The 25,245-nt window shown below is 47.7% G+C and overlaps 9 protein-coding genes across 9 annotated transcripts; 4 read left to right on the forward strand and 5 right to left on the reverse strand.

The window, feature by feature from the left end:
- Window positions 1-451: 451 nt before the first annotated feature.
- JR316_0008426 (Ammonium transporter 1) lies at window positions 452-2,509 on the forward strand (the record flags this gene model as incomplete). Its single annotated transcript, XM_047894141.1, has 11 exons — window positions 452-476; window positions 537-684; window positions 736-799; window positions 853-916; window positions 981-1,083; window positions 1,145-1,461; window positions 1,513-1,616; window positions 1,681-1,780; window positions 1,848-1,939; window positions 2,018-2,206; window positions 2,291-2,509. 11 exons carry the CDS (start codon window positions 452-454, stop codon window positions 2,507-2,509), a joined length of 1,425 nt encoding a protein of 474 aa, XP_047747456.1.
- A 1,117-nt stretch (window positions 2,510-3,626) lies between these two features.
- JR316_0008427 (uncharacterized protein) lies at window positions 3,627-6,271 on the reverse strand (the record flags this gene model as incomplete). Its single annotated transcript, XM_047894142.1, has 4 exons — window positions 3,627-3,910; window positions 3,984-4,141; window positions 4,229-5,218; window positions 5,280-6,271. The coding sequence occupies 4 exons, from the start codon at window positions 6,269-6,271 to the stop codon at window positions 3,627-3,629; spliced, it is 2,424 nt and encodes an 807-aa protein (XP_047747457.1).
- A 969-nt stretch (window positions 6,272-7,240) lies between these two features.
- JR316_0008428 (uncharacterized protein) lies at window positions 7,241-11,535 on the forward strand (the record flags this gene model as incomplete). Its single annotated transcript, XM_047894143.1, has 4 exons — window positions 7,241-9,799; window positions 9,855-10,043; window positions 10,096-10,172; window positions 10,224-11,535. The coding sequence occupies 4 exons, from the start codon at window positions 7,241-7,243 to the stop codon at window positions 11,533-11,535; spliced, it is 4,137 nt and encodes a 1,378-aa protein (XP_047747458.1).
- A 166-nt stretch (window positions 11,536-11,701) lies between these two features.
- JR316_0008429 (Serine proteinase inhibitor IA-1) lies at window positions 11,702-12,206 on the reverse strand (the record flags this gene model as incomplete). The annotated part of the gene is made up of 5 exons (XM_047894144.1): window positions 11,702-11,730; window positions 11,789-11,861; window positions 11,923-11,969; window positions 12,031-12,107; window positions 12,196-12,206. The coding sequence occupies 5 exons, from the start codon at window positions 12,204-12,206 to the stop codon at window positions 11,702-11,704; spliced, it is 237 nt and encodes a 78-aa protein (XP_047747459.1).
- Window positions 12,207-12,611: 405 nt separating this feature from the next.
- On the reverse strand, window positions 12,612-16,259 carry JR316_0008430 (Vacuolar protein sorting-associated protein 9A; the record flags this gene model as incomplete). The annotated part of the gene is made up of 8 exons (XM_047894145.1): window positions 12,612-12,857; window positions 12,911-13,607; window positions 13,669-14,260; window positions 14,313-14,390; window positions 14,443-14,609; window positions 14,660-15,553; window positions 15,609-15,757; window positions 15,804-16,259. 8 exons carry the CDS (start codon window positions 16,257-16,259, stop codon window positions 12,612-12,614), a joined length of 3,279 nt encoding a protein of 1,092 aa, XP_047747460.1.
- A 1,949-nt stretch (window positions 16,260-18,208) lies between these two features.
- JR316_0008431 (Aryl-alcohol dehydrogenase [NADP(+)]) lies at window positions 18,209-19,711 on the forward strand (the record flags this gene model as incomplete). The annotated part of the gene is made up of 7 exons (XM_047894146.1): window positions 18,209-18,447; window positions 18,503-18,584; window positions 18,637-18,861; window positions 18,921-19,071; window positions 19,127-19,324; window positions 19,389-19,564; window positions 19,619-19,711. The coding sequence occupies 7 exons, from the start codon at window positions 18,209-18,211 to the stop codon at window positions 19,709-19,711; spliced, it is 1,164 nt and encodes a 387-aa protein (XP_047747461.1).
- Window positions 19,712-20,130: 419 nt separating this feature from the next.
- Window positions 20,131-20,805, forward strand: JR316_0008432 (uncharacterized protein; the record flags this gene model as incomplete). The annotated part of the gene is made up of 3 exons (XM_047894147.1): window positions 20,131-20,387; window positions 20,462-20,646; window positions 20,744-20,805. The coding sequence occupies 3 exons, from the start codon at window positions 20,131-20,133 to the stop codon at window positions 20,803-20,805; spliced, it is 504 nt and encodes a 167-aa protein (XP_047747462.1).
- Window positions 20,806-20,909: 104 nt separating this feature from the next.
- Window positions 20,910-21,323, reverse strand: JR316_0008433 (uncharacterized protein; the record flags this gene model as incomplete). Its single annotated transcript, XM_047894148.1, has 2 exons — window positions 20,910-21,014; window positions 21,165-21,323. The coding sequence occupies 2 exons, from the start codon at window positions 21,321-21,323 to the stop codon at window positions 20,910-20,912; spliced, it is 264 nt and encodes an 87-aa protein (XP_047747463.1).
- Window positions 21,324-22,963: 1,640 nt separating this feature from the next.
- On the reverse strand, window positions 22,964-24,311 carry JR316_0008434 (uncharacterized protein; the record flags this gene model as incomplete). Its single annotated transcript, XM_047894149.1, has 2 exons — window positions 22,964-23,794; window positions 24,165-24,311. The coding sequence occupies 2 exons, from the start codon at window positions 24,309-24,311 to the stop codon at window positions 22,964-22,966; spliced, it is 978 nt and encodes a 325-aa protein (XP_047747464.1).
- Between the last annotated feature and the right edge of the window lie 934 nt (window positions 24,312-25,245).

Consider the following 25,245-nt stretch of genomic DNA (forward strand, 5'->3'; position numbering starts at 1 on the left):
TACCTAGTGGCCGACAATATCAGACCGTAATTTCTTTGAGCCTTCCGAACAATACTTGAATACTGTCTTCACTCGTCTTCAATACATGATAAACCTTTCTCCCACCTTTTAATGGTGTCCCTGAATGAAAGTACGCATGGTTGGAAACTCGTCATGCCTTCTCTCACAACTGCCAGTATGCGTGGCCACTGTGGATCTTCACTTTCCTGTTATATGACTTGATGACCTGTCCGTTTCCTGTGAATATGAATATGTTCTTATCAGTAAAAGATCATAGGCCGCTATTTATATATTTATATATCCCCTGCGGGTTACCTGTCCGGCCATCTCCATCTCCAGGCCTTCACATCCGGTTAAGGTTCCATCAGTACGTTTCCATTCGATATATAAATGTTAAAGTCTTAACAAGCTTACCGTATCTTGGTTCCCTCTTTCAAAGAGCTTCAATACGATGGTGAATATCACCTACGATAGCTGTAAGTGACTTGTTCTCTTTACCTTGGCCTTGAGTTCCTGACTAGTGGGCTGCCATTCAGCTGGCTCAATCGTCTGGGTCGATGGAAGTGCTGACCCCGCTGTACCGTGGGTGTACAACCCAGGCGACATTGCCTGGGTATTAGCCTCCACCGCCCTTGTGTGGATCATGATTCCAGGTGTTGGGTTCTTCTACTCAGGTTTACTAAGGTAATTGTAAAGTCATTATCAAACTAGAGCGGGCGGCTAAACAAATGCTAGGCGAAAAAATGCCCTCTCAATGATATACCTGAGTATGATGACTCTGGCAGTGGTGTCATTCCAAGTGTGTTATCTACCCTCGAAAGCAATCAATTTACATTACTGAATCTTTCCAAGTGGTTCTTCTGGGGTTTCTCTCTTGCTTTCAGTGAAACTGGAAGCCGTTTCATTGGCAACCTCAGTAAGTTGAAACTGGTTTACTGCGCCCCCCGTATCATTTATTTAGCTTGCTTTACACCTTCCAGAATACTTCGGTCTCAAGGGTGTTCTCGAGGAACCCTCCATCGGCAGCACACGAATTCCATCAATCGTCTTCTGCGTCTACCAACTGATGTTCGCGGCCATTACGTGGGTATTGCGCGCTTCATATGCTGGTATAAATCTGACGAGCGCTCTGGGTCGATTCTAGTCCAATGCTTGCGATTGGTGGCTTTGCCGAGCGTGCGCACCTGGGACCCCTCCTTTTCTTTGTTTTTGCGTGGTCAACACTCGTTTACGACCCAATCGCATGCTGGACTTGGAACTCTAACGGCTGGACTTTCGTTCTTGGAGGTCTTGATTTTGCCGGAGGAACTCCTGTCCATATTTCTTCCGGAACTGCTGCTCTGGCCATTTCTATTTACCTTGGCAAACGTCGTGGGTATGGAACCGAAGCCCTTGCCTACAAGCCCCATAACACCACCTATGTTATTCTGGGCACAATTTTCCTTTGGTTCGGCTGGTTCGGTAAGTCGTGGCCTTCACTATATGGAAAGGTTGGCCCATAATTTGCTTCAGGCTTCAACGGAGGATCCGCTCTCGCTGCCAACTTGCGTGCTGCCCAGGCCTGCATTGTCACCAATCTCGCTGCCAGCGTTGGCGGATTGACATGGATGCTTTGGGTACGTTTTCGTCCTGACATTCTACTTCCGAGAAAGTTCCCAACCGTGTCATGTCACTTGCCAGGATTATCGCATTGAGAAAAAGTGGTCGGCTGTAGGTTTCTGCTCAGGAGCCATTGCCGGTCTCGTTGCTATTACCCCAGGCTCTGGGTTTGTGGGTTCCCGTGGGTGTCATTTTGAGAAAATTTTTGCTCTGTCCTGGAACTGATGATCATCACTTCATTCTGTTAGCCGCCGCCGTTTTATTCGGCTTTATGGCTGGAACCATCTGCAACTTTGCCACACAGCTTAAGTTCTTCGCTGGATACGATGATTCTCTTGATGTAGGTCCCCATCATCATCAAACTCTTTTTGTCAAAAATCTGCTTTTCTAATATATTTATATGTCTTCTTTACAATAGATTTTCGCCTCCCACGCTGTTGGCGGAATTGTTGGCAATATTCTTACTGCCATCTTCGCGCAGGCCAGCGTAGCTGGGTTTGATGGGTTCACCTCCATTCCCGGAGGATGGCTTGACCGCCACTGGATCCAGCTCCCCAAGCACCTTGCTGACTCTGCTGCTGGCCTTGGATACTCCTTCGTCATGACCGTGAGTTTGCACATTTATTTTTCCGGTACCTGATAATAGTGAACTGACATTTTGCCTCCTTGACGTGGGTATACATAAATACAGACTATTATTCTCTGGATCATGCACTACATTCCCGGTCTCCGCCTCCGTGTACCAGAGGAAGTTGAGATTATTGGTATCGACGAGTCTGACATGGGTGAATACGCCTATGACTACGTTGGCCTCGAGACGGAGCTCAAGCCTACCGCATACGCGGGTGCACGTTCAACTGCGTATGATGGAAGAGAATCCGACCTGAAAGAAAGATCGAGTAACGCATAAATGCGGAAATAGGGTCTGTGTGAGGCACTTTTCTATTTTTGCTATCATGGTTGTCTGCATTCATTGTTGTTGGCACATTGAACGTGGAGGTTGACATCTACATTTTTGTACTAGAACCTTATCTACTTCAGATCTTGTAATGTTCGAGAAAATTCATGGCTTGGTTAATTGCTCCCTGTAATCCCTTCTCTCCGCTGTAATATCGTCCTTCGTCCTACCCACCAAGGTCATACGACCGCGGCTTTATGCAATATTAGATACCCGTTTCCACTGTAGTGACAGTATTCCTTTAAATAGTGATTTCCCAGCCACTCTTCAACCATTGTTTCCAATTTAGGAAAGCTGTGAATGTGTGTCCTTGGTGTGTGTGGTGTGCTTCCTCGAGGAAACATGTCATGAGCTGCGACGGGTACAGTATCCTTCAAGCACACACCGTTTATTATAAACCCAACTGAGTTGGTATCGTGCTTTACATCGGACATATTCAGCCAAAAAACAACTCCGAGTCTGCGCAGAACCTATATCTAGTACAGCTGGAGGTGTGGGCTAATTGGGTCAGTCGGAAAAGTATAGCCGTCAAAAACGGTCAAGAGTGACGACCGCACGATTGCAAGCCTAGATACGGTCAATGCAATAAATTGACACGCAAAATATAGTACCTGCAAAAGGTAAAAAAACATATGCTACGTTGCGAATTTTTCATTACAAATGATCCTACAGAATTGTCCCGACAACATACCTACATACAACAATCGATAGCAAGAAAAGAGCACATACGTCCAAAAGGACGATGACAGACAGTCCACGGCGTATAGGTTTACCCGCCTGTTAAAATTCAAGTATGCCCCGGATCCACGGGGTACTCTTTTCCAGTGTTTCTCTGGACAAGAGAGGCGCTGCGCGAACTGTCATTTGGTGAGAAATGACAACAAGCGGCCAATCCGATTCTTTACACCGCTCAGGTCTGGTAATAGCCAATGTCAGTCAGATGTTTACACAATCCGTTGAGGAGCAGTAAGAGGTAGACGGGTAGCGATAACGAGGGGACCACAGGACAGTTTCAGTAGGGGATCAGACATCAGTCATACTGTCGGTGTACGTGGAATGAAACGGGCACCTACCCGTCGTCGTCGTTCTTCCCGTGGAAATGAACTTGAGCGTTATCACCCCTCTTTCGGAGCAGGAAACTTTGGTCTAGAGTTAGAGTATGGTCTAGACGCGGGTTTGATGAATGTGGATTGACAATCTCTCCGTGGACCGTCAACAGAATTCCTGCGGGTGAATCGACAGCGTCATATATCAGATTGCCTACAACACCACGGGGGCAAAATTGATATGGACGCATGGACATGAATCTAGCGCTGATTTCTTTACGCCCACGATCGAGCATGACCTTCGAACCTAAGGCTTAGAAAATGGTATTTAGAGAATTTCATCAGGATCACTCGATGACATTAACCACAAGGCGACTTACGTGAATGGTGAGCGGAATCTACTTCTAGCGCGAACAGCCCCGCCGTCAAAGACGACTGGCGCCCTGCATCTACATCATGGACATAGCATGAAAACAATGCGTCCTTATCATATGCCGCACCCAACTTGGACCGGTCGGTATCAAATAATTGGCAGTACCTGAAAAAGGCAAAGAAAACAAAAAGTGACGCAAATTTATATTTATACACATCATATAAACAAGTTTAGACGCCAGGAGTAACTGACCTCTGTAGGAAATCAGCTACATGACCCTCAACCTCATTTGGACCGTCGTCATCGGTAGATATGGTAATCCCCATTCTATCATCATCTGACCCTATGATATCTCGACTTGGAGTGAGAAGAGAGTTGGCCACATCTTCAGCTTCCTCATATTCATCATCGTCATTGTGATCGTTGTCTGTGTGCTTGTGTGCAATGACGGCACCAGAATCACTAGTGGTCGCGTTGAAGAGAGATTCAGACGCAACTGTCGTCACAGGGTGCTGTCGGTGATTAGATGATCTCTCATTTGCATGAAAACTTTGTACACAGTGATCTTCTCCCAAATCCTGACACTCGCCAACTTTGGGCCCTGATGGAAGCACACTGGGCGGTATTGTGGAATGGTTGGCACCAGCGACCATCGGAGTGGATTTGTTCGATGGCAGATTCAATGGACTGACAGTTTTCATTATGTTTGCGAGTGTAGTCGTAGATGCAGAAATAGGTGTAATAGAGCGCCGAGGGGCGAATGCTACGGGTACAGTAATAGGTTTTGATTCGCTCGATTCAACAGGTTTACGACCTGGTAAGGGTAATCGTCTTCTGGGGATCGGAGGGACCTTCCAAGGAGGATCTGACGCTTCTCTATATCTAGATGAAGCGTTCGCTTTCATAGACACAGGTCGGGATTTCACCGGCGGTGAAATCGGCGAAGATGTTGTAACAGTCGTAGAGGTTTGTGATTTACGAACTTTTGATACAGGCAAAGAATTCTTGGTCGTGGTTGTTGATTGAGTTGATTGAGATTTGATAGGTAAAGACTCTGGTACTTGCACTTGTGAAGGACCAGGGACACTGTCAGAATCATGGCTCGCTGCACGTTTTTTCCGTCTTACAGAGGCCGGATAATGGGTGAGACTAGTATTAACCTGATATGCGCGTTGGATTACCGTAGCAAGATTAACCACCTCGGGTTCTAAAGTATCTGACCAAACAGGTACGGCACTGGTCCTGTCAGAGACCATGTATTGTTAAGTTTCTTCTAGATCATGAAAAGGAGGACGTCAAATACCATTCGATGACGAGACCGTCGTCTCGCGCAAAGGCTCTCGTCCTTTTCAAACCCTTACGAAGGAGCTCCTTATTCTTTTCCACGAAAAAGGCTTTCCGATTTTGCTTGAAGTTAGGGTCTGATTTCTTGCATGTTTCCGGGAACGGAAAAAATTGACATGACTCTGTTATGAGTTTTCGTTCAGGTGCAATTGCACGAGGTGGCGGGGATGGAGACAAGGGCTCCCGTTTAACAACGGGTTCGTGTTTTATGGGCACATGCACAGGTTCTTGTTTTACAACAACCGGTGGTTCCTCTCTTGCAGATATAATTGGTTTGGGTAGTCGCCCGGGAAGCGGTAATCTGGAAATGGTTGCCTGAGGTTTTGTCTCAGGTTGCCCGTCTATCTTCCGTCGTTTCAGCGGAGCAGCTGGGAGTTTTGGAGTAGGAGACCTTGATCTGTGCATCCACCATCTATCTTGTGAGGGCTCTGGAATAGGTGGCGTAGCGGGAGTCTCAGATGTTACTGGAAACGCAGTGGAATGTGTTCGTCGGTTCGATGGTCCTGGATCTATTCCATGTTGTAGCGAAGATGCTCTGGGACCAACGCTAGGAGTTCTCTCGCTGCTGCTCGACGCAGATGGTGATGATACATCGATATGCGATGGCATGGGGGTGTGGCCGGCATTCCAGTTCATATATGTTCCACGGGTAGATGCCATTCTTCGGCCTCGCCATGCTGGATTTCCTCGAGTTGCATATTGCAACGGCGAACCACGATGATCGTATCGACCTTGGCTCATATTTCCACCTGAATAATTTCCTCTTCCTCTAGACCCAAATCCGCTGTGATAGATGCTTGTGGTATCCCGAGATGTAGCTGCTGTAGACCGGATCGATGGCGGAAGTTTGCGAAACTGCTTTGTGAGACCTTCGTTAGGTTGAGCGTCTTCACGATGAGAAACAGGTACGAGTGATGTCGGGGTCGCCGTTCCGTACTGTCCCCGTAACATTTCTCAAGCACAAACAGTGCTGTTAAGCCTTAGCGAGTTTAACAGAGAAAGATATAGGCGGATTGGAAAAACATCGTGTACATAATGCCGCGTGAAAGTGAACGTTGTGTGTGTAACGGACCAGCGGCCCGGGACTACAGTGCAAATCTCGGCCGACTGCGGGCACTGTTCCTGTTCATGGTCACTACATCGACGATGAACTGCTTCAATGTCCAAACCAAAGAGACTCCCTTTCGACACGAGTCCTTAAGCTCTTCTGTTCCCCAGAGCCTCGAACTCTCGAGGCATAGCTTTGAATTTAGATTCAAGCCAAAGTCCAAAATGTTCAATAGTCGAGTACATGCCTTGCTCATGATTCTTCAAACGTCTACAGGGCAAATTGACGAGGTTCCTGATTCTCATGAAGCTATACTGTAAACACAGTTGAGGGTTGAGGGCAGGTATGTCTATTTTCACAGCCACTAATTATATAGTACACTGCCTCCGCTAGATAGCGGAAGTATGAACTTACTGGAGTGATACCCATCATCTAGGCAATCAAGTACTATAGCATCCGACCAGCGCTCTCCTTTGACCGACCATCTCTCAGGCGCGCGTCTACTGGATCCAGAGCAAGTTTTCCTCAATCCCCTCGGCTGACAACCTCTTCTTGGTCAATAAACTGCATTTGGTTACCACGCGATGTCTATTCGAACGATGTCCAATGATAATGGAACGGTAGAGGGTTCTGAAAGGAATATTGAGTCTCGACAATTCGGCCCACGATCGCGTTCACAGTCTCGCCGTAGGACAACTTCTTCCTCACTACGGAATGGAAATGCACTTGTGTCTGGGGCAGGGGAAAGTCCAATGCATTCCAACAGCCATACGACGAGTAACGGAATTCCCCAGAACACCACCAACGATCAAACAAATCGAGTTGAAAACCAGTCTCGCCATATGTCGCCGGCATATGGAAATAGTTCCACAATGTATCCAGGTCAATTCAATATTCCAACGACTTCTCCAGCCATCGGTGCCAATTCCAATGATCCAGCACCTTCAAGTTGGCAAGGCTATTTTCCTGACATGCACCTTCAGATGTATGCGTCCCCGATGTCTATTGCATATCAAAACCTTTCCACACCCATGATGCAGCCCAAGCGAGGGAATTCTTTACCCGCCCCTCCAGTTTCTTACCCTTCGACTCCGATGCACGCATTGCAACCAATGACACCCTCGCAATCAGTTCCACAATCATACCATACACTTCCGGATTCAATGAGGCCGACTATGACGCCAGGGAGGATCATACAGCCCGGATTGCCCACAGCACAACAACAAGAATCGAATTCCAACACTACTCCAATCGTTCCCATCAATCCATACCCAATGCAGCCGGTCACAGAGACAAAAGAAGACGCGTTTGTCGCGTCGGACCCATACCATCCACAGAAATCAACACAGGGCGCAAAGGAAATTTCATCGTTTGACGAGGTCGAAATGCCCGGTCCTCCGCGTTTGGGCTATTATGCACCGGCAAACACCAGTCTGGGACATCCGACTCAAGCTAGTGCTTATGCATATGCTGGTGGACGCCCTCAGGACAGGCCAGGAAGCTCGAGTCGGCCTACGGCTCTTCCCACGAAGACGGGAAAGGATATTGCATCATTCGACGAAATCGAAACGCCCGGCCCAGCTCAGAATAAAAGTTCTATTGTACAGGGTTTTGCCCCAATATATGGGCCTCAAGTCGCGTCGTACGGATGGCCAAATGGACGCGTCTCCGATACGCCGGGAAATATGGCGTATCCTTTGGAACAAGATGGAGGTTGGGGATTACCGGCTGCATCAGGCTCGTACGCATCGCCAGCGTGGAGGACGGCATCCGAATCTGGTAAACAACGGAGGTCTACTTACGGTTCAAATTTTAATATAAATACTCAGCATCCACCGACGCCGGCTTTAGGTCAGGAGGAAGATGAGAGGAACTCGTCAAAATACACTGGATATCTAACAACTCCGTCATTAGGGTATACTTCGCTTCCCACTGTTCAAACATATGAGTCAGGCTGGCCTACGCCGCTGGCGATGACGAAGACCAAAGCCAATGACGATCCATCATCAAGGATATCTAGTTGGGGCACTTACCCTGGTCGTACACCTTCTACCCCATACTCTACCTCCTACAGTACCCCAGCAATACCTTCACCATCTGGATGGGGCTCAGAGTATGAAGCAGATTATTCACCTTCAGCGACACAGACCCGGGGCAATGAAAGCGACCTGGGAAGTTCTTCCAAAGCCAACATAAAAATGCCAGAGCCTCAGATACCCCAAATACTGCCACCTAGGCTTGGTAGTTCCCTCGAAACAACGGGTCCGATGCCAGTGCCTCATATTCCCCAAATAATCCCCTCTAATCGTCATTCTCCGTTACCTAATTTGTCGGAAGTACCCAACGTTGGGGAGAAAACTAATCACGATCATAGTATAATGCCCTCACCTGCGCAGCATGCTTCCGTATCCGTACAAACCAGTCCAAAGGAGGATGCGCCGGAAGACGTAGTCTCTTTAGACAATGAATTATCTCCAATCCAACCTAACGAAGAACCTTTGGTCAGCACACTGCCCTTAGATTCGCCAACGCCAAATCGTAATGAAATTGATGGGATACCAACTTCTATTCCAGCTCGTTCATCAGAAGATGAACGCCTTAGTTCAATTAATGAACATATCATGGCAAGTATAGGAGGGGATAATGAAGAAAATTCTCCGAACTCAGCGAAGCCTACGCGAACTCCTTCACCTCTCCCAGTTCCATCGAAATCTACAATAACGATGCCTATTCCTCAAATTCCTTTAATTGTTCCACCACGTTGGTATAATGCGACCAGGCCTGATCCCCCAGACTTGTCTGCTCCTGAACATGCTTCGAACCACTCATCTTCAGAATCTATATCTAAACCTGAACCATCTTCTCCTGCCAAGTCCTCTTTTTCATCGTGGACCATGCCATCGCTACCGTCAGCGTCTGTTCCGTATGTACCTGACATAACCCTCAAACCTTCTGTCTGGACAAGAGCGAAGAATTTCTTCCGCTGGCCCTTCAATGAGAGCAAACCACTCAGCACAAAGCCACAATTTGCACCCAACCCCATACAGCCTCCTTTTGTCGCTCCTTATATCCTGCCTCCACCTCCTGTGCCCATGGTTATACGATATTCGAAGGAACCTTCAATTGACATGACTAAATTGGTCGTCAATTTTGTCACCGGAACGGTACCAAGACAGGTCTATCTACACTTTTTACTTCGTCTGCCATCCCTTTATTTCAGTCGCGTTGCCCGCATTTTTGAGGAAGCCGATCTGACGCTTCCTGAAATCAAGAAAATGGCGCTTGAGACTGCTTCGACAGCGAAAGGACCAGTTGACTTGCAAATCTTTGAATCGTCGAACATGCCGCTGCCATATACTCGGCTAAAATCGACTTGGGAAGGGTTCATCGATTCAGTGATGAGGGAATGGAAAACGTTCAACATCATATCGGTGCTTCTTTTGTCGTTAGTTCTTTTTTTGTTTTATTTTTTTTACTGGATGTTAGCTCATGGCTTTCACACATAGTGCGATCCTGACCATCCTACAAATCGACACCGCAGCGGATGATCCTATTACGAGATATACTGCAATTGCGTCTTTGATCTGCGCTTTGATCAGTCTTCTTTTTGGATGCATGTATATTATAAGATTCGGGACTATGCGTAAAACTTATAAAGCAGCTGAATGGGCACTGGTGCGTCCATCGTTTTCTTACTTACTCAGAGCACATGTTTAGCGTTTTATAGGAAGCCAAGAAAACTAAAACCGTGATTTGGTGGAATGTGTGGGTATTGTTGGCCATGCCAGCCATTTGGTTAACCTGGTATGTTTTTATCTATTGACTCATTCGTCAGCATTTAACTATGTTCTTCAGGTCAATCATTTTGTACATTGCATGCACCATGTCGTTTGTCTGGCGAACAAGCTCGCAAAGCGATTCAAATCCTATAGTCACATCAAAGACCGCACTTCTCACTGTCCGCATTGTCATCAGTTCAGTTTTAGGTCTGGGCATAATTTATGGCGGACTTATTCTGAGCACTTTCAGTCGATATGGGTCTGCCATGGATAAAGCCTGGAAAAAGAGGGTTGATAATTGGATTGTGGAAAAATATGGTCTGCAAAGCCAGGGCGGGCAATATATACCCAGCCAGCAGTACCCGTCGTCCTATTACCATACACCATACATCAGACCTGGTACAACGCCCCTACCTCCCGGATTAGCACCCGAATATTACACACCATATGTTCAGCAACCAGGCGGTCCCTTACCCACTGGATTCGTTCCCCAGACTTTTGGCTATCCCTTCCAAGGAAGTACTCCGTATGCAACACCTACGCGATTGCCCCCTTCTGGACAGTATATGCCATACATTCCCTCTGCTAACATCCCTGCTTATCAACCCTCTGCACCTTATACACCCTTTATTCCTCCCGTTGGCTTCCCTTCCTATGGGTATTATCCCCCTGCTGTTCCTTCTTATCCGCCTTCGCCTACAATTCCACCCGTTATCCCTCCGGTATCTTCTACACCATTTATTCCTCCCCTCGAAACTCCCAGCTCGAGTCCAGCTGAATCTTATGACGAACAATTTTTCATACCTAATAACTTACACTCTGGACAAAGCAGCGGCCCCCGACGCACAGATAGCGATGATTGGACCCATCAAAACAACCAGCGACGCAGTTCGACAAACGCATGGAACTACAGCAACGAGTGGGATTACAGTACTCCGAATCCTTCGACCCGACTTGGACAATCCACGTCCTCGTCGGATATGGACAGCGTAACTCGGACAAACACACAACATAATGCTGGCCCAATCCCAGATCATAGCAGTCCGAGCACCAGCATACCGACGGATCGCCCACCGGTTGGTTCTAATTCCACCTCTGGGCGCCGAAGACGTACAAGACCCACTGTTTCTACCTCATCTCCCACTTCTTTACCTACAGGCATGACCAGTGCAGATGCAAATGGTACATCCCCTGACGTGAACACACTCTCGCCTCTTGCAACACCTGCGAGTGCCCATGTCACTTTCCGGTCGCCACTGGTTTCAGAATCTGCACCGCGAAACCAGGAAGGGCCAGGGCACACAGTTCGGACATTGAACACGGATGATGATTCTGCACCAAACATTCTAGACTTTGCTCAGAGATCAAACGTCTCCTCTCCACAATAAAGATGATTTGTTCTGATATTGTATGCCATGACGCTTTCCCATATGGATGAGGGTATAGCCTCGTTAAATCTTCAATGACGTAGTTACAATGTCCATTCCTAACTTATACAATATCATAGTGCTTCGCATTTCGTCCGTTGTAATGTTTAGATATCGATATCGCCCTTCACTGAGTGGTGACAACACCATCTGGTTCTGTAATTTGCTTATCAATGAGACGTGACATGGATATAAAATCATCAATCAAACGCACCGATGTATGAAATTACGTCGGTGAAGCTCTGAAGACTCTGGAGGTAAGAGTCGGGAATCTTAGCAGCGAATCCCTGAATGCAGGTCCGAATGTTATATTCTTTCGATAATCATGGAATGGATTGGCTGGCTTACATTAAGAATCCCTCCATCTTCGTCAAAGCGTGTTTTGAGTTCACCCCCTGAATAAAAAGGTGATTCAGCACCCCGAGAAAACACGAATATGAATGCTAGGAAACGCACCGGCTTGCTGTACCTCCTTGACATATTGATCAATCTGCTCCTTGGTGACATCGTCCTTGAAGACAACAATGTAAGGTCTAAAGTTGCAGCGCAAATAATTAGCCCCCTATCGTTTCACGGATGCACGATCGTCTCAAGATCGTGTCGTAGAACCGGACCACTTACGCTCCAGACATAGTGTGTTGAGATCCTTTGGCTGTTTGTGTGAGTGATCGAAAGAGATTGGGCGACGAATGTCGTAGTTGGGATGATGGAAGCGCAGTCCGAACTGGAGCCTTATAAAGCCCTTTTACGCTCCATAACGCCATCATGATTCCGGACGGTGCATGGGCAAGAACAGTGACATACAGAATCCAATCTAATCTTACTGTAAATGTCCGCCAAGTCTGGCATATCTGATAAGCATCACACGGATGCTAACTGCATGCGTCACGGAATCCATGGCCCCAAGGTGGGTCCAAGCGGGGGTGCGCAAGTGAAATTAAATCCTACCATGTATAGTATAGGCGTAGAATAAACCCCGTATAAACATCCAATATAACTTCTATATGTACAGAGAAATATAAAAAGACAGAACAAATCTACTCGTCAAAGCCTCCAACAGTCCGAATGCCTTCTACTAACCGGCGATATTCCCGCAGCAGCTCTCCGACTTCCGAGAGACGTAAGTCATCTGGGTTACATTCCAGGAACCTCTGTTTTGGAGGCGGTAGTCGCAATGGTATAGGCGATGCAGCTCTGGAAGATACAGGGCTGACAGGTCTTGCAACGGAAGGCTGTGGGTGAAGTAAAGATGACCTTCGTGACTCAGGCGGTGGCGAACCCCCCTGTGAATGAAGTAAACAAAGGTTATATGTTAACAAATAGTGGGATCGCATACCTTTCGACCGGCCAGAGCGGAAACAGATGCCAGTCGGTCTGACAAACTTTTCCTCGCACGGGACATCTTGGATTTTTCTTTGCTTGCACTTAACATGCTTTCGAAACTTCGTATGCTCCGTGCATCACCCACGCCGGTATGTCCTTGCTCATCGTCGTCCTCATACTCGGCCCCTTCTTCTTCGCCATCGACCTCACTATCATCTTCGTTGGAGGTAGCACTGGAGGAGTCGCTGGCTTCATCCTGGCTGTCCTCTCCTCCCACCTTGATTCGCAAAGAGGCTCGAGATCGTACAGACGACGGTCTGGAAACGGTAACGAGTTGCTGTCCTGACTCTTCGGCACCCGTATTTGACCTAGATCGTCCGGTGATGGGCAGAGAAGCAGCCAAACTTGCAATCGAAAACCCGCTCTCGCGTCGCAACAGACCAAATCCAGCTGGTCTGGACCCAGGCGTGCCAGGTGTCAGACGGCCACTGGCAGGCGACTTTGGGTCCACACCGGCAGGCATGAACGAGCGCAGGATACCGAACGACGAGTCGACCACACCGCTAATCACTTTGTTGGCTGAATCGGCGATGGCATCGACTTGTTGTCCTACTCGTCCACGTAGCCCTTGACCGCCGTCGAGTGGTTCGAGAGGAGTTTCAGAAGTGACCGGACTACGTGTCAATGGTATTGGAGTAAGGTCCGCGGTGCTGAAGAGTGAAGTGTGAATTAAAAGCAATGAAATAAATGAATGAATGCAAAAAAACCAACCTCATGACCTTGTCGCTGTCGCCGAGTCCTAACCCAGCCATATCCACATTCTCTAAGAATTCAGCGACAGCCATTAAATTGATAAGGCAATAGCTCTCCTCGCCACCAACAGACTGATTCCTGAATCTCTGTGTAAATAGCAAATTCGAGACTAGATGTGGAGGATTTGCTTTGACAACAGAAAAAATGATCATTGGCAAAAGAACATCGCCAGATACTGGCGTAGGTTCTTTTGGAGGAGTTGGCCGTTGCAGCTGAGATATTACAGGGACCGGTGGAGGCGCAGGAGAGTCAAGTGGCAGAGGCGGAGGAGGAGATTTGACTTTCGAAGGGGCAGTTGGGATATCAGGTGCCGAAGATGAGTTATCAGGCGAAGACTGGATGTTGGCATCCTCTCGCCCTTGTGCATCGATGGCTGGCTTATTGGCGCTCTGAGCATCGGTACAAGATGATTTATCAATGGTTTCTGCCTGTCCATCTTCGCTATTTTCAAACTTTTTTGTAGGCCTGGCAGTTTGTGGATCTTCATCCACATCTTGATCAGCGTCATGCTCAGATATCAGGCGAATGGGAGGCAGTCTGGACAATCCGTCTGCAGACAGGTTTTTTAGATGCATCGTCGTTAGAAAGTACAAAACACGCACCGACAACAACTCTATGAGCTGCTACTAGGAGAGCAGATTTGTCACCAGGACTTCTACACGTATCCAACTGACTGAGCACTGCATAATTGTAAATGCTTGCGCTACAGTAAAGTGATTTCAGCTGGCTTACATTCTCCACATGCTTTGACAACTGCGTCAAGCTCTGGTTCGTTTACAGCATCTCCAACTTCAATCCCAAGATGACCGAGACCCAGATCCAACATATTGAGAGCTGCCACACGACTGGTAAGAGCTTCATCATGCGATGCATCATCGGTGGTAGATTGCATAAACAAACTGGAAGAAAAGTCAGTTCTTTATTTACATAGCAATGGAGGAATACATACCGATCATAGAAAAGCGACGTGATAATGCGTTCGACTGCCTCCATGACCTCACGAACTCGGGTTTCGCTTTCCATACGATCGTTTTCGCGTTTCTCCCTGTCTTTCTCATCCTCCGCCTCCGCCTCTCCTTCTTTTTCTCGCCGCCGTGGAATAAACGGTGTGCCACCCGCCCTCATATCCTGCTCCAGCTCGAGATAAAAGTCTTGCAGTCTTTCCGCAGCATCGTCAGGGCTTTCTTCTATAGGATTGACAATATATCCATGCCCGTTGCCGGAAGAGTCTTTATTGCTCTTTGAAGATCCCGAAGAACTTTTGATAAACGGATACCAATCGGCCGTCATATCATGCACCCTTTCAGCCACCCAGCTTGGGACAGGGATATTTCCTAACGACGCCGTAGATGCTAGCCCGGCTTTCAACTCATTCTTCAACGACTTGTTGATCTCTTTCGCGAGATCCTTTCTGACAATTTTACGTCCTATCGTAAAGGCTGGGATCTCAAAGGACGCATTGGGGTCGATTGTCGAGTCGAGACTGTGCAAAGAAGAAGGCGGGGATGAAGGTGCGGGAGTCGAAGGTTTTGAACCGAAGAGAGAGGCAAAGGGGTTGGTTATCCGTGATGGGACAGAATTGGTGGTCGAAGAACCAAGCCGACCAGCTGGTCTTGGAGGAAGCGGGGGTTTACTTGACGCTTGGGATCTTGGCGGCAAATGTAAAGCAGGTGAATAATGGGGAATGTGATATTGGGGGTATGGTACAGGTGGTATCACGTCAGATAGTGGCACAGGTAGCGGGGGAAGACAAGCAAGAGCAGATGCTCTTGTTGCAGGATTGAGAAGATCTTGAAATAGTTTCGAGGTGGTATTGATGGTGGAACGGAGGGTCAGCACTTCACTAGGGGAAATTCATTGAGTACCAGTGCGCGATACGTTCTGTGAAGAGAACACACCCGTCTAGAGTTCCACGAAGGCCAGATAGAGTTACAATGGGTAGACTTTTTCGGGATGAACCCTCGCATAACACGATATGATCTTTCAGAAAATCGGGAGTGATTTTGAAATTTGAGAACGTAGATTCCAAGGGCAAAAGAAGCGTTGCCTACAACAAATTGAATATACTGTTGCAACCAGTGGGTTGATCGTACCTTGCCACTGGTAATTGCTTGCCAAATGTCCAACCATTCGTCCGAGGTCTCTACATCGACTACCAACTTCTCCAGTATCGTCCAGCCCAGAGTTCCACTATCCAAACCTATCGCTTGCGCGGCTGCCTTCAGATGCATGAGCTGCAGTTTGCTAGTAGCATCTCCCTGATGCTGTTGCGGTGAATGTGGGTGAACTGTCATGCCTGTGGTGGCTGAGGTCGCAGTTACGCGCTGGCGAGGCGTGTAAGGGACATATCGAGGGCCACCATTGACGCTGAGTGTGGCGCCGCTTCCTGAAACGGCGTGTCCTTGCTCCGATGGCGTTGGAGAGGATGGCCCTGGAGAAAGAAGTGGATGTGCTTCGTGTGCGGGGGATGCAGGGGGTTGTGCTTGCAGTCGAGCACCCGTCGAACGGCTTATGGATGTTGCAGGGAATTCGTTCTCTCTTTTGGACATAGTCTATGACGTTCTACGTAAGAAGAGTATGTTTTGCGTTCAAAACCTTTGCTGGACCAGTTTCTCAGACGAGGAATGTTATCGGATCCCTCTAATGCCAACGATGTCCCCCGGAATACGACAAGCAAAAATCCAATGAATCCAAAAAATAGATGTGGAGAAATGAAGGGGCAATGGTGGTGGATTGTGGTGAACCCAGCATCTAGCCAGGCCCGTATCACTTGTCCGCCCGTTATTTTGGGTCATCAAGCTTGATCCCGAACCACAATGTCAGCAACACTTTCCTCTATACTGGTTCGCATCCAGAACTTTCGAAATCTACGCGACAAATTATAGGCTTATCCAGGAAATCATAATCGCTCTTAGAGATTGTCAGCAACTCTATTGCAAGCGTGCCAGGCGTTTGTGGTGCACACATGTCGTATACGGATCCACAACACGTTCACTATTTTGTCAACCGGTCGTTTTGCATGCTTCATGGCCTCTAGGAAAAAATGGACTTGATACCGCAACACAACCATGGCTCAGATCATCACCTAGTTGAGGGAACTCGCAACCGGTGGCCCCCTGTCCAACGTACCCAACTCTCGATGTCAACGTCCCCACCAATGAACGGACACGTTGTACGCTCTTTAATACCACTGAAGCCTCGAGGTGGCCATACTTTCATCTCATCCTCCTAACCACCATCATGTTGCCAACTTCGGCGATAAATGAAAGCGCAAAAGTAAAACCTGGTTTCTTCAAGAACCTACTGAACCACTTCAAGAAACCGTCCAAAAAACCACATAACCAGTCCACCGCGAGTTTTTCCTCTTCGCTTAGCGCTCTAAAAACAATCATAGTGGCCCCCTTCAGAAGCCATCGTACAAAGCCTTTGCATCCCAATGGACAGCAGTGTACAACGCACCGATTCTCGGTAAGTAACATACCACATGCCAATCCGACTCAATTCGTATATACAAAACTAACTGCGTAATCTCCGTCAAACAGGCTGCAGAAACCTATACAACCTACTCCGTGGCGAACCAATCTAAGGAGAGTCGATTACCTGCGATACCACTGCCTCTTAGGGCTTCCCGGTCGGGTTCAGACGCATCTCTTTACTCAGAAATTCATATCCAAATCGTTCCACCTTCTTCCAGCGAATTGGACCTCGATGAGATCTAGGTAACTCGTCACATTCACATGTCGCCAAAACCAACCACTACAACGACGCCATGATCTTCGCCAACATGATATCATGAATCAGCAGTATCGAAAAATGGTCTCAATAACATCGGTTCCGCTTTCACCATGTCTGACCATCATTGATAAGGTGTCATGTTCGGCCCACTCACTATCTAGTACTCAACGCCAATAATAAACCAACAAATGTCGAACACGTCTGGAAGGGGAAATCATCTGATGCTACACTTCAATCTTATGTTCTTATATATGCATACTCTATGCTCATTCAAAAGCGCGTTCCGGTCTCTAAATCAAACTGTGCAACGTCTATCACAATTGACCTGTCAGTAAGGTCAAAAACCCAGATAGCCTCTGAACATCAAAAAGACTGATCCAAATATCGTCAGCAAAACTGCGCTATAAGTGTAGACGGCTACTGCGATTGACTTGCCGGTTATGAACAATAATTGAAAGCAGTCCGAGTCGATGTGTCTAATCGTCCCAATAGGGCAAGGGAGGACATGTTTGCTTATGACGTAAGACCACAGGCGGCAACATTTGGTCATCCTTCAACACGTCATCCTACCGCTCTTCAACAAGAAGCGCTCGGGAGTCGCATCGTAGGGCCCTGAGTTGAAACATTCACTCATGTATTCCAATGTCATCCTACCGAGGTATGAATTTCAAGAAAAGTATAAAATGGTCTGGGTACAACCTCTACAATCCATATCTAAACACCCACTCAAATTCCTGTTGCCTTCAATCTCTCTCCAATAATAATGGAATCAGCGAAATCTCTCTTTGATACACCAGTACAGCCTGTGACTGGCCTTGGACGTTATCGCGTACTTTCGGCGACGGCTGGTGTGCATGTCTCGCCTTTGCAGCTCGGCGCTATGAGTATTGGCGATAAATGGAGCGAGCTTGGGATGGGAAGCATGGATAAAATTTCCAGCTTCAAGCTCCTCGACGCGTTCTTTGACAACGGAGGAAACTTCATCGACACAGCCAACTTCTAGTAAGATTTACAGTTTGTCGATCATCGTTCTTACTGACTTTAACATCATTTTCAGTCAAGATGAGACTTCGGAAATGTTCATCGGCGAATGGGCAGAGTCTCGAGGAATCCGCGATCAGCTCTTCATCGCAACCAAGGTACACCAAATTTCTTTTTTAATCAACATAATACTAAAATTTATCTGCTTAGTATTCCAACAACACGAAGAATAGGACAGGTGCAATCAAGCAAGCTGCGCTGTACTCTGGCAACAGTGCAAAATCCATGCACATTTCGGTGGAAGCATCTCTGAAGAAATTGCGCACGTCGTACATCGATCTCTTCTACCTTCACTTCTGGGACTGGGACACCAGCTTCGAGGAAGTGATGAAGGCTATGCATACCCTTATCGTGCAAGGAAAGGTTTTGTACCTCGTATGTCATGCTTCTCTATCCCAAGGCTGGACTCGGTGTACTGACATTGTTTATTATAGGGTGTTTCAAATACTCCGGCATGGGTTGTTTCCAAGGCTAATCAATACGCTCGCGATCATGGGCTTACGCCTTTCGTGATCTATCAAGGCTACTGGAATATCTTGGATCGTTCTTTCGAAAGAGATATCATTCCAATGGCACGATCTGAAGGTAATATCAACTCCGCCAGGTCACGGACTATTCACTCAAGTATCACTGTTCATAGGAATGGCACTCGCTCCGTATGGCGTCCTCGGTGGAGGAAAGATTCGCACAGATGAGGAAGAAGAAAGACGTCGCGCTAATGGCGAGCACGGCCGTACAGTCTTTGACCCGAACTGGGAACGAACAGACAGAGAGAAAGCGATCTGCAAAGCGCTTGAAAACGTTGCAGCTGAAGTTGGCGCAAAAAGCATCACCTCAGGTACGCTTAGCTATCGCCTCCAAAAAGTTATATAATGGAATCTGACGTCTGTGATGCCTTGTAGTGGCGATTGCGTACGTGATGCAGAAGACGCCATATGTGTTCCCTGTAATTGGCGGGCGGAAGGTTGAGCATTTGCTCGCGAATGTGGAGGCTCTGGATATTTCTTTGACGAAAGAGCAAATTCAGTACTTGGATAATGCATCTCCGTTTGATCCTGGGTATCCCAACTGGCTAATTGTGAGCTTCCTTCTCCGTCATTTGGAGCTTTGATACTGACACAGTTTCCTTCAGGGTGATGGAACTGGACGCAGTGCTATGCTCCAAGCATTCTTTGTGAATGAGCCCAGACCCACCGCAGAGCCACTTCGTCCCAGTCACCTGTAGATTTTTTTTCTGCCACTTCGCATACCAAAATGTTCTCAATGCTAATGTATACTTTTAATGGCGATATTCTGACCATTATATCCGAGTTCACCCACATGTAAATTAATATGATAACAACCATACAAGAGACCCAAAATAAAAAGAAGACGAGATATTTCCTTAGGTATATAATCCAGCTCACTGCTACTTCCATCGCCAGCACCACACTCCTTCCTCCTCGGCATATCGTTACTGAGGCCTACATTTTTTCTCGTATACGTGAAAACCCACCAAAGGCTGATAACCTAATCCATCCTCCGCTCCCTCCAACCCCCGCGCTTCCTTCCCCTCCTCCCCGTTGCTGCGCCGCCGACACCCACCGATTCGGCGCAACCACATCATCATAAGCCGGAGGCAACCCACCCGCCTCTGCCTCCTCCATGAACAATGCCCGCCCGGCATCCTGCTCTCGTCGCGGTTCCGCTGCGGGCGCGTGGCGCGAAAGGTTGCGTGCAGAGGCTGTATTTGGGATCCGTGACATGGCAAAGCTCGAGGGTGGTACCGACGGCGAGCTTGATAAGGAGCTCAAAAACCGGAGAATGAACGCAGGCCGCCGCTGCCCAACGGTGTGTGGGCGGGAAACGCCGTTGCTGCCTATGGCTCCCCCTCCGCGGTTGGAGAAGGCGTACTCGGAGAGGTTGCTGGTCATATGCGCACGCCGTCGACGCATGCGCATACCCAGAAGGTGATTATGACGAAGAGAAATGTAAGTGCGCCTAGCATCCCGCCGACGATAGCGCCGACTGGTGGCGAGGTGCTGGTTACGGCGGATGTGGATGGTGATAATGCATTTGATGTGGAGGTGGAAAAGGACGTCAATGAAGATAAAGATGCTGACGATGAGGAGGAGGAGGAAGATGATGATGACGATGACGATGAACCTGCTGAAGGATCTGGTACTTCGAGTAAAATTCTGTCAACAGTGAGCTGCGAACTTCCGCCAGAAAATCGAAGATCTGGTTCGTTTTTGATGATAATCTGGTGCACCCCTAGAGTGTCGAACCTCTGTGAAAACAAAACAATCTATCAAGCAAGACAGAAGACAATGTCAGTAGATTGATTATGTTACTACGACCAAAAATGACGTTTGAGTCGAAGTTTCAATGAATTCTTAAGCATACCGGAGGGTTGTGTCCGTCGTCCGTGCGGTTGACTGCGTTTATTGCTTTAAAGTTTGGTTTGTTGGGGTCGCAGTCAATGCAAATCCCATATTGACCACCACAACAGCGTGGAATTCCAAAGTAGTAGAACGCAATAGCAGGTTCTGCGATAATGAGATGCAAAAATTTAGTCGTCAGATAGCATTGAAGATCCGTTTGAACTGTGCAAACGCACCAGGAAACGTCTGTCAGAGAGAACGGCGTCGAGTCAGCTACCAAGGCAAATCTTGGTGGTATGTCGAGTAAAAACTCACAAAAGTAACAGTGTCATTAATGCCGTTCGTTGATGAGAGTGTCCCCGTCGTTCCAACATTGCTTGCGTTCCAAAAACCTGCGAGAAACCAGCTCCTCCCTTGATACTTTAGATGTTCAGTGTCACGGTCATCGAATGTATCGTTCCTGAAGCCAGACATCCGGTGCCGACAGAGAACTTGGACTAAACTTTGGATGAAGCGAATGTAGTTTGAACGAGAGCTATTCGCTGATACAGTGGATTCTGCAAGAGCGCGGTACTGGAGGTTTTCAAGTCTCAGCTCGCTATGTATAAGGTATTCCCTGTGATGTACCGGTGTATAATTTTGGGCTCCGGACATCATCCATGATCAAAAGATGACGCTACAATCAACAAATCAACGAGGTTGCAGGTAAATAACCCGTAGTTGAGTCCCTACACCGGCTGCACCAATTTGAGGCATAGGACAGTTCGAATACAAAATGCATTTACCTCGAAACTATGGTTGTATTACCAGAAAGTTGCCCATTATCTGCAATACCTGAAGGTTTGGTGGGCCGGACATCATGGAAAAGATTCAAGGTGAGAGGCTGCAGCCTGAGTATGCCCTCTAAAATCAGTTGATCACGGTGCCAGGGCGGAATCATAACCGCGAACGCCGATCCAAACGAGTATTGTGCGTGTCGCACAGACCGTTGTCGAGATGTTCGGTCTACTTGACTTCATTCCTCTCTGCGGATTAAGCCTAGACGGGGACTCCTTCAGCTAATGCGCCTGCCGCAGAGATTCAGAATGATAACCGGGAGGTATGCATTCATGTTTTCATCATCATTTTTGCTTCTGGATGGGGCTTTCGATATGATTGGCCTATGAATAGGCGATTGCAGGATATATTTCCACAGCAGTGAAGGATCTGTTGAAATATACAAAGCCTCTGGAAGACATGGTGAAGTTCTGGAGCATCCATCAAGCCACCGAGACGGACGTGGGCAATGTGCATATCCAGATCGGCCGTGAATCCTATGGATTATAAGTAATTGTTTTCGCGTACCACCACATAAACTTGAAATTCACTTTTCTGATTTCGATATTTTCCGACTGAAACTACTTAGAAATCACGCATCAAGTGAAGGGATCATGATATAGAGAGGGGTGCAGGCGGTGATATAGAATGTAAAGAGCAAGATGGTAGTAAGGCTTTGAAATGAATGTCGACTCTCGAGTCTGTAACGGTCACATGCTCGTCAGCACAATCATTCGGCAGAACCTCGGCACGACATTTAGGAGCCACTTCGCGACTCTTCACTCAGGTTGAGGCTCTTTCACTAGCTTTTACCTCGCCTATCCAGTGTTTTGCCCGTCTATCAAAACATTTAGGCCGCCATGCAATATGCGTACCTAGCTAGAGATTTTAGATATATATAAATGCGATTATCTCCGTCTCAGAACTTAAAACTCTCGAGCACAAACATTATGAGTGAAACTCATCATCATCCGACGATGCTTGTGAGTTTCCCCAAACATCCGCAGCACCTCCTTATATGACTTGGAATTACACTAGATACCACGTGTATTGTTAAAACTTTGTAGCTTTATGTGATACCTTTTTATTTTTTTACTCGCTATGGAAACACAGGATGAGCTCTAGGATGCTTATTTGTTATGCTTTTCCTATGCTCACAAAGTTGGCGCTAATGCAGAAGCGTAGAGGGTTTTGCCTTCATATAAAATATATTGATGCAAAAATATCAGAAAAGGAAGACACGAGGATAATCCAGCGCACTGGTGCCTCGACCCGTTTCTCCTCGATATTATCCAACTCTAACCTGATTCCCTTCGTACTGGCAAAAGTCCAACAGATGCCGAAAATGCTCTACTTCTTCTACTTCCTACACCACCTCCACCCCTACCTCGATGCTGCGCCCCAGCAATAGCCGACGCGTTACGACTCGGTACAAACACATCGCCATAGTCCGGGGGCAGCACACCCTCCTCTGCCTCCTCCTCCTCCTCATCCAGGACCGGGGCCGGTCCGGCATCGCGCTCTCGTCGGGGTCCTACGGTCAGCAACAACGCGGAGCTCGACGAGCCCTCGTCTCCTACGCGCGAGGATGGGGTGGAGTCGGGAAAGAAGTTAGACTTGAACCCCGCGTGGCCTGCTCCACGCCCGCGGCGCGTGCGACGACTGGAAGCGCCTGCGCTACCTACGGCCGCTGAGGAGTCCCACCCGAAGATTTTAGTTGCTGTGGCAGACATGGCAGTGGTCAGCTCCCGCGATGGGAGCAAGAAGCTTAATCCTCGGCTAAGGGGCTGTATGAAGAATGGGCGCGACCTGCTGGATTCGGTGAGGTGGTCGGTTCGGCGCGCGCGCCGTCGGCGTATGTACAGCCAAAAGGCGAGGACGATCGTGACTAGAGCGCCGATGACGCCACCGACGATGGCGTTAACCGGTACAGAGGACCGGGATGCGGCGTGTGTGGAGGTTGAGGAGGGAGACGTAGGTGAAGATCCTGTCGTTGAAGGATCTGGGACTTTGAGGACAATTCTGTCGATAGTGAGCAACGTGTTTCCGTCGGATTGAAAGTCAGGTTGGTTTATAATGGTAATCGTGTGTATCCCTGGGGTGTCAAACGTCACTGAGTACAGAAGAACCTATCAAACAAGACAAAAAGACGGGGTAAGTAGATTATTTATGTTGCTACGACCAACAAGGACGTTTGGGTGTGTGCATACCGGAGGGTTGTGTCTTTCGTCATTGGTAAAAAATGGGGGAGCGAATGGTATAAAAACTTGGTTAAAAGGGTCGCAGTCAAGGCAGATCCCATATAGACCACCACAGCAGGGTGCAAGTCCAAAGTAGTAGAACGCAATGGCAGGTTCTGCAATGGTGAGTCGAACATTTCAGTTCTCCATGCACATTGAAAACCCGTCTGAGCTGTGCAAACGCACCAGGAAATACCTGTCAGAGAGAACGGCGGCAAGTCAGCTATCAAAACACTGGCTATGTCAAGTGAAGACTTACGAAAGTAAAAGTGGCATCAAGTTCGTCCGTCGACGATAATGTCCCCGATAGTTCTAAATCGCTTGCATTCCAATTACCTTGTTGCCAATGCCCTTCATATTTTAGATGGTCTGTATCGATGTCATCGAAGGTTATCAAGTCAGACATCCGGTGCCGACAACTGGAAGGAGATGTGGAGCTTGCACTAGGAAGCAAATGTGGTTGGATGAAGTTGATACACCGGATTCAAAAGAAAGTGGGCCTTCCCGTCCACGGGAGTGGTTCTGGAGCCCTTTCACTCTCAGTCCAAACTTTATGGTATTTTCCCTGTGATGGCAATTACAGTCAACCTGATCAAAAGTTGGAGTATCACATTTCGACTCGTTTCAGGTGATCAGCCCATGTTCAGTTCAGTGGAACCGCCTGCACTAAATTTAAGGACATAGCGCAGTTTGAATTCGGAGTAGTTATCGCCCACACCGTCTGACGAAAACCCCAAGAGCATCAGCCAGGGTTCTGCAAGGAGCGTATACTAATCGTCGAGCTCGTCCTGCATCGAGTATGGGCCGAACAGTGCGCCTGTCCCAGCCACTCCCCATGATAATCAAATGGTACGCTTTCATCATGATTTCGTTCATGGATGAGGCTGTTTTGATTGGGTGTGTTGTATTCCTTGGAAACATTTCCACAGCAGTGAAGAATTTGTTGGCATCGAAGAAGAGTCTGTAATACATTTGAAGGCCATGGGTATCGAGCAGGACAACAAGAGGGATGTGAGCGACCTGCGTGTCCAGGCCATGAATTATTGAGTGGACTATACTGGGTGACTACACATTTGCTTTTGCGTACCACCAGCCGAACTTGCGGTTCGCCTCGTGTTATTTTGATACCTTCCCATTATTTTGAAGCAAGTGAAAGGACCTTGAGAGGCCGTTTGGAGTACAGGCGGTAATGCAGAACGAAGTAAGTTGTAGAGTTGTGTCGAAAGTTCAATGCAGACCGCGCGAAGATCTAACATGATGTTTTGATGCATTCTAAATTAATTTCATTGGGCAGATTGACAAAGGGTCCCGAAATTTACATCTTTTAATCAAGTCTGGAT

Source organism: Psilocybe cubensis, chromosome 7 (assembly GCF_017499595.1).
Source record: "Psilocybe cubensis strain MGC-MH-2018 chromosome 7, whole genome shotgun sequence".
Taxonomy (NCBI): domain Eukaryota; kingdom Fungi; phylum Basidiomycota; class Agaricomycetes; order Agaricales; family Agrocybaceae; genus Psilocybe; species Psilocybe cubensis.